The following is an 8,375-nucleotide window of genomic DNA, read 5'->3' on the forward strand; positions in this document are numbered from 1 at the left end:
TGTCAAAAGAAATAATTTTGTTGATATGAATTATCCTATCCTCACAACGCGAAGAAAAAGGGTCCTACTTTTAAACAATCTTCTTCGGAATATTTTAACACAATGTAGAGGTAGATATGATGATTTATCACTTTGTTATAGATAACTAGGTAGGAGAGAATGTGGAGAACAAATTATAGCTACACGAATTTAAATCCCGGAGGATTACGTGTCATTAAATAACTATTTTACATTGTGAATATATTGTGATCTTTCTATTATTTTAACTAGTTTTTAGTAAGTGTACCTACTTCTAATGCTAATGGAAATAGATATCAGTACAAATAATGACTAACACATAATTATGATATATTTTCTACGTATTGCACAAAACATTTGGTTCAATTTTATTCGCACCGTAACAACGAAACGTAGAATAACACCGATTTCATTGTGAAATTATTTTTGTGCGGTTTTATTCACATTTGTATGTGTCTTTTTAAAATATGTTGCAGATAATTGTAAAAAAATCCGTGTTGTGAAAAATTTTCAGACCGGTTTTGCAATAATTAAATTAATATTCAATAGAATTTAAAAAATGTGTACCTACTTATTTTACATTGAAAAGTCCAAAGTACCTAAAACTTTATATACAAAACTGTTGTTGTAGTTGTCGATTAAACTGTATTAAACTAAACAATTATTCATCAATTTGCGACAAAACAAATGGACAACGACATAAATCTTTTATTATGCGTCTAAACATAAATATTACAGTAATGTCTTATATCTAAATACCATTAAATTATTATTCAACGTATTCTCGAACTAGTCCGTTCGCAATCTCATTGAAAGCATATTTATATAGACGAACACGTTGTACAGACGAATATCTAAGATGAAAAATGGTTGAAAAGGATAAGGCACTTGAATGGAAGTAGAATCACTCGAGTCGAGGAGTTTTGTTGTTTGCTTTTATCGCTTACGAACAGCCATTAACGTTTCGTTTGTAACTTATCTCGCCGTGTTTTGACTAATTAATATGATTATTCCAGTTCCCAAATATTGCTGTAATTATTACTAAGCATTATTGAATAAGTTGCTAGAGTGAGTGTTTGTATATCAGTTTAATATCATATCGCTAGCAATGTACCATGTCAGTTTAATCTCCAGGCTTCCTCCTGGAAAGCATCGTGATAAATTCTTGGCAAATTTGTTGTTGTAATGGGCTAATTGACCTGGCCTCATGCTCATCTTATCACCCTCCACTCGTGCCCGTCGTTAGCGCAGGCGGGTGCACCATTCCAATATCATACTTAAAAAAATACCAGCATTAAGTTTTATTACAACGTAATGACATCATATTAAAATTAAATATATATTAAATCTTTAAAAAACTAGTATATATAGATAATCTTCAGGCTTCAGGATGAAGAATAATAATTACATATTACTTGTCTGATACATCGACAATGGCAATTTTTGGAAAAATGACGAGATATCGGTATACCAATTGTAATATGTTATTTAGTGATAATGTAAAATATGTAATCAATAATTATATATTGATCCGGTACGGCTGTATATACGCAATATAGTATGGAATATCTCCCACATCTGACAGATTAATTATAAAATGTCAACGTCATGGTCGACACACCTATATTTTATGTATATTTGAATTCATCATGGCAAAATAGCTTACCGCCGTATCAGGAATTATGCTATCGGTATTTGCATCACCGGAGAATTAGTAAAAAATGTAAATAAACACACAAATGTTTTTCTTGTTGACAGTCAAATTGTCATTCAGTCCACCTTTCTGTCTAAGTTATACTCGTAAACCATTAATTAGGCAACGAAGCTCTCATAATAGCGTGATTAATAAATTTTTATTAATAAAGTAAGGAAATAATATAATTTGGGATATTTGTTTAAAATAAATTTCTCTACAGTAATAGAGTTGCAAGTTTTTTATTTCCACTGAGGATTGTTTAACATTTGTAATTAATAAAAAAAAGTTTTTTTCATCTAGCCGGATCTGGGTGTAACCTTGATACACACTCCATTTACACACTTCAATGGATCACTACAAACAGCTGATGGTGTTTCTCCCAGCTCCTTGCTGTAAGTTTTGCACGCTGAATTTTCCGCTGAAAACACAAATTTTTCAATAAAATGGCATTGTATCGATATAATTCCAAACTTTCCTTATACTTCGAAAGTGACTTGTGATAATCATATGGTACATAGTTTTATAGATTGTAATTCAGAAATATATAATGCTGCAGTAATACTTATGAGCTGAAACATACTATAAAGAGAAAAAAGCTGATTTTGTCATTAGAAAAGTAATCTTAGTAACCACTGAATCGATTTGAGATATTCTCTCACTTCAGTGTCTCTAAAATAAAAGGTAAGGTTGTGTTAATTTATATAAAATTCAGAAATTGAAGAGCATTCGGGCTAAGCCTGGGCAGCATCTGTCTAGCGTTGTTTTATTACAAGTGCTCTATGGGATGCTGATTAGGTTCTGATACTGTATACTATACAAATACAATTTAAACGTATTACCTACATACTACTAAAATCATTAGGCTGACTAATTTTACCCAAAGTCTAAATAAATAAGTAATTATGTTACAAAAGTCAAGGCTATTAGATACCTACTTATTGTTAGATACCTATATTGTTTTTAATCAGCTATAGGAAATAAAATATAATTGTTAAAGTGCCTAATTTAACTGCATATGTAAATCTGTAATAAATATGTATAAAATGAGCGATATCATACGGACCTTCTTACAATGCGACAAACCCTTCGTTATCTATAAAATGGCACTTGTATCTACTCAATTGGATAATTATACGTAATTTTGAATCTAATTATTGTTGTTGTAGTTAATATTGAATTGGATCTATTCAATTTTTCCTAGGCAATTTTCAACGGACTAAAAATAGGATATTCTATATTTGATAAATTTTTGCTGTACATATTTTAAAAAAAATATCGTCAAATACTATATTTGCGACAAACGAAGCTGTATAGTATTTAACGATTATTTGCTTTTATTAATAACATGTTAGTCACATTAGTTTTGTCTTCCAATTGACTATGGATTTTTATGGTATATAGATAAATTAAAAAATCTCATGTTTTGTTTCATAACTTAACAAGCAAATGGCTTATTTACTACGGCCGTATAGCGTTATAATAGGTCATATTTATTACTTACGTAGAAGAGTAACGCAAGCCGGACAACAAGCGCATTTGCCTGAATGATTCTGGCGGTACACAGATGGTGAACGGCAGGTGCTTGCGGCTACGCGGGTGTTGCAGGGATTGCTCTTGCAGTAACTGCTACCACAGACCAGATCACCGTACGTCACAGCTATGACGCACGCCAATAGCGCCAGTATTATCACAGCTTTCATACTGAAAGTATTAACTTTTTTAATGAAATTAGAATGGTAAACAAGCTTACGACCCACCTTACGATACCATGAGTTTCCACTTCGGAGGACTTAGACTTAGACTCATTTCGCTTATTCTGTAATTTCACTACCCTATCTCACTTTTCAACTGAAACATTTCTATCAAACAGTGCAGCTTGGCGATTGAAATAGTGAGACCGCAGACTACGACTTTTTATAAATCGACTTTGAATGCTATTTATTTTACGTTTATAAAACTTATTTTCCTATAACAAAGGTATAAATGATACATTTTTAGTTTCGGTAGGTTTAGTAAGGACACACAATATCTTAACTAATATTGACTTAATTTATATTAATTATTAAGCGAAAGTTAGTTTTTTGCTTTCTACGTTATCATTCTTTATTAATAAGAATAAATTTTTGACAATATTGGCATAAATTTCAATGACTACATGTCTATTTCGGATTGGCATTGGAAGATGTATGTTACACGATGATATCACTGCGAATACATATTTATTATTATCAATACATTTGTGCGACTCAGTAGTACTTTTGTAGGAAATAGTGTAAATTCCTTTTGTAAAATTATTATTATCCAAATGGATTTATTTTATTGGTTCTCTAAAGATCAGACATTAGTAATAGACAAGGATTACCTAGTACTATAACCCATTGTCTTTGTAGTTAATTTCAAAGAAAACGTAAATATTATAGAATTATTCAGATTTTCCATTAAATCTCATAGTATTCAATAAATCTGAGAACTATATGTTGCTTGTAAATGAAATGCATTTTGAACTGCAATTTGTGAATTTCTTTTCGTAATTTTTTTAAGTGAAAATATATTCATATCGAAAATTTAGAAATAATTTTTAGCTAAAAGGTATTTCATTATAACATGATAGGTAAATAATTTGGTAGTAAAATTGTTGACGAAGTTGTATCATGTGGGAGTTGGGAAATTTAATTTCAATATTGGAAACTTTAACTATTTGTAAAGGATCTGTTTTTAATAGATATTCGATGTCAATTCATCTTATATTATTAACGTATTAACTGTAGATTTCTGTTATGATCATTTATGTATACTAGCATATTAAGTATAATAAGATTTTTTTTCCTGAATAGTAAATTGTAGTGATAGTTGAAATTTCTGTATCAAAACGATTTTTTATAACATTATCCTGTAACCTTGTCCTGTGTGATTTTTTAAATATTATTTATTATCATAATATAGATATCTGTATAATTTACCTAACCTTACTCCACTACAATATAAATACTTTTAATAAAAAAAGTATTTTATATACTCGTACTTTGTATGCACGATTCACTTTTGTGCCTTTTCTCGACATAGCATTGTGCACAGGTCAGGTATTATATTAACTTGAAACTTCAGTGAAATATATCAATTTTCAGGACATAAAGTATAGGTTGCAGGTATATAGGGTAAATAGTAATACCACACTTGATATTAACCAATGTTACTTGATATTAACCAATGGAACTTAATTAGTATATCTTAAAAAATGGGGTAATCAATAAAATCTATGTTACGTTAAAATTTAACAAAAAGGCCAGTTCGAAGAGTTATTTCGTGATGATTGTTATTGCCGATATTATATTTCAAATGAATATTAAATTTAATGATAATGTCAGTACTTACTTGAGAGGGGTAAGAGTAAACGTTTCCGTCTAGATCCAAATTATCTAATGGAATGTCGAGAGCAAAAGCACAGTACAGCAATTAAACGAATATCTAAAGATAACCTCTCAACCTGTGTTTATTTACTGATTTCTCGGAGCTCGCTTTATCACCGCTATCTGCTTGTTGTCAAGAACATAGAAAAGGAACTCAATATTTATTTTTCTGAGTTTAATATACGTACTGTGTTAATTATGAAGACTATATAATTTTAATTAATTAAATTCTTGGAAGTATTTAATGTAACTTGGTCGGCGGTGTACAAGATGTTGTAGACTGTCTTATCTTTGTATGGTTGTGAATGCGCAGCAGAAGAATTCCCTGTGTATTTCTATACTTTTACTTATGTATATAACAATTATGTATATTATTGAAAATTTGTTTTTTTTTTAATATATATATTAATAACACAAATTTTCGTAGCATACTTATTCGTACCTATCTAAATGTAATATATTTGTTTTGGTATTGTACAGAGAGATAGTTACATAATTGTCACATTAAATTATTGGGGGTCACCCGTAGTAATGTGGCTAGACTACATGATTAGACGGATGAGTCATTACAATAGTAACGTACCGATTATATAGTTTATGTAAGTCATAATAAATAAAATTGATAAAAATGTAAACATTTTTTATGATATTTGAAATAGTAAACCGGCGTCCTCCTGTTAATTTTTTTGCTTTAACTCACTTTCAAAGCGAACAACAACAGCACTGGTGGCTTTTGAAGTCAAATGATACGCGATAATGAACGTTTGTACTCCTAATCTACGTATGTAGGCGACGGTTACCATTTACCATCAGCATGCGTGTCATTGCAATTACATAAAAAAATAAAGTTACTCCTAATATTGGTAACATTGGAGTTGAAGAATTAAGTATACTCTAGTCAGTTTAATAGCATGAGAATATATATGAACATGATTATGGCCGGTACATAACTTAAATAATTATACTTTAAAGATACGTAGGTAGTAGTACGTCTTTAAAAGTAATATAGTTTGCATAAGATAGACTTACTATTTTCCATTCGGACTTTTTTATAGACCATCAATGGAACCAATTACGAGGACATTTTCATTGAAGTCAATATTTCAAATAGATACATTCAATTTGTTTGAACCTTCTAGGTAAATATCGAAGGTTCTAGATATAATTGTGATGTTGAGGAAAAGGAAATAAACGATCATGAAAAAGTCCGAATGAATAGGCGACCGTTAAAGGGCTCCTTGGTCTACAATATTCAAAGAGAAGAATTTCTTTTTATCGGACGGAATAGCGTGGTAGGCTCTGGCGTTTAATAAGATAGCCGATTTCTTACCGCTTTAAATATTGCGGCTAAGAAAAAAAAAATATAGATACTAAATATTGTAAAGAGAGGATTTTGGTACGAATGGATTTTGCTAGAAGTAAACTACTGCATCTATTTGACTAATTCTTTGATTGAAGTGATATAGTAATTTTTTTTTACTTATTACAGTATTATTTATAGTAAAAAAAATTATGAGCACCCGGGCGAATCTGGGACATGACGTTAGCATGCAAGATGATAAAATATAAGTTTTAAATTTGAAGAAATGTCATGTTTAAACAGCTATAGCCACGTATTGTTAAATTTGTTCTTTGCATCCTAAGTCACATAAAAATAATACAATTGGGCTTTTAATATAATGTAGTTCAATATATAAATTATAATAGTTTTAGGTATATACACTGTAGATATAAGAAAAAAGTGTAAAGCATATCTGTTTCTATCAAATATATATCTATCATATGATTTTTAAATGTATCAGTATAATTAGATCCTTATCATGATATATTTGGTACATTGGAACCGATTCGATTGTAATTACTAGCAAATGCAAAATAATGATAAAAAATTCGTTTAGATTTGTTATCGACTTATAAAGAATATAGTATGTACTGTATTGTATACTTATTTACCAATCTATTTTGTAATATTCGTACGTTTAATAATATTTACCACTTCTAAAGATATTTAAGGCTAGAGGTTAATGTAGATTAATTTTGTGTCAACAAGCGATGCGATTATTTTCCAATATAAACTATACATACATTTATTATTCACTCTGAGTACTCGAAACAAGTAAAACTTGAATAGCAACGTACTTTTTTTTAGTTTTTGTTTTACTATACATATTAGGTACATATATATTATAAAAGTGAAAGTGTCTATCTGTTTATTGCCTTTTCACGGGTCCTTATGAAATATCATGAAATTAGTATATATTACGAGGATGAGAATATTGGCTATAGTTTCTATAAAAAAAATAGCAATTACGTCTGTTTTAACGATTCAATCTTCAATTCATATAAAAATTCATTAAGGTCTATATAGTAATCTAGTTATGAAAAGGTAACAGACTATTAAGCATATACTATTTATTATTTTTATAATAATATTAATATGGATCTTCATTATATTCATATGCATGCAAGTCTTACTGGATTTTAATAATCAATGATATATTAGTTTTAAATATATAAATTTGCAAAAATTATTTCAGTAAAAAAATATTAATTATTTTTTTGTTGCAAGCACAACGTACCTATGCGATAGATGTCACAAACAGAAACCATTAGATATGCCTGCGTGCATTTTTAAACGAACTTAACACTCTATACATGCTGACGCACGCAACTTTGTATGTGTATGTATTTTTATTAATCTCTTGCAAGAATTAATTATGTATATTATTTGTAGGCCTAATAGCTTGGCTAGCTTGAATTTTTTTTAGTTTTTATTTCGAGACTTATTTTATAGGTATGACTTATTTTGTATATTTCAGTATTTTGACTTGCATGTATGCATGTAGTTTTATTTATATATTTTTAGAACAGTTTAGAGAAATCATTCCACCATACATTATCCAAGTGTGTTATTAAGATTTATTATTTTTTCGACTCACTTTGACTATGTTATTTTGATGTATAAATTATTTATTCTAAAGTTTCATAAAAATCGTTAAGTAATTTTTGTGTGAATGAGCAACACAAATGGTTCAATTTTATTTTTTTATACCACGTAGGTGGCAAACAAACATACGTCCCATCTGATGGTAAACGGTTACCGCAGCCTATGGACGCCTGAAACACCAAGGGTGTCACATGCGCGTTGCCGACCCTTAAGAAACCTTAATATATCCTTCTTGAAAAACCCCATGCTGTAGTCTCTCGAGAAAACCTCTATAGGTAGTTCATTCCACAATCTAAGTGTACGCGGG

General features: G+C 29.6%; 1 protein-coding gene across 2 annotated transcripts; it reads right to left on the minus strand.

Moving 5' to 3' along the window:
• Positions 1 to 1,937: 1,937 nt before the first annotated feature.
• LOC131848449 (fungal protease inhibitor-1-like) lies at positions 1,938 to 5,196 on the minus strand. Of its 2 annotated transcripts, none has more exons than XM_059198316.1 (3): positions 5,087 to 5,196; positions 3,216 to 3,415; positions 1,938 to 2,132 (listed from the first exon to the last, which is right to left on the minus strand). In XM_059198316.1, exons 2-3 carry the CDS (start codon positions 3,412 to 3,414, stop codon positions 2,011 to 2,013), a joined length of 321 nt encoding a protein of 106 aa, XP_059054299.1. In that variant the 5' UTR covers position 3,415; positions 5,087 to 5,196; the 3' UTR covers positions 1,938 to 2,010. The 2 variants fall into 2 exon arrangements, with proteins under 2 accessions (XP_059054299.1, XP_059054300.1); XM_059198317.1 differs by having other exon boundaries at positions 3,216 to 3,428; positions 5,087 to 5,139.
• Positions 5,197 to 8,375: the final 3,179 nt, after the last annotated feature.

Source organism: Achroia grisella, unplaced genomic scaffold (assembly GCF_030625045.1).
Source record: "Achroia grisella isolate CSIRO2021 unplaced genomic scaffold, CSIRO_AGI_Agris_v1 utg558, whole genome shotgun sequence".
Classification (NCBI taxonomy): Eukaryota; Metazoa; Arthropoda; class Insecta; order Lepidoptera; family Pyralidae; genus Achroia; species Achroia grisella.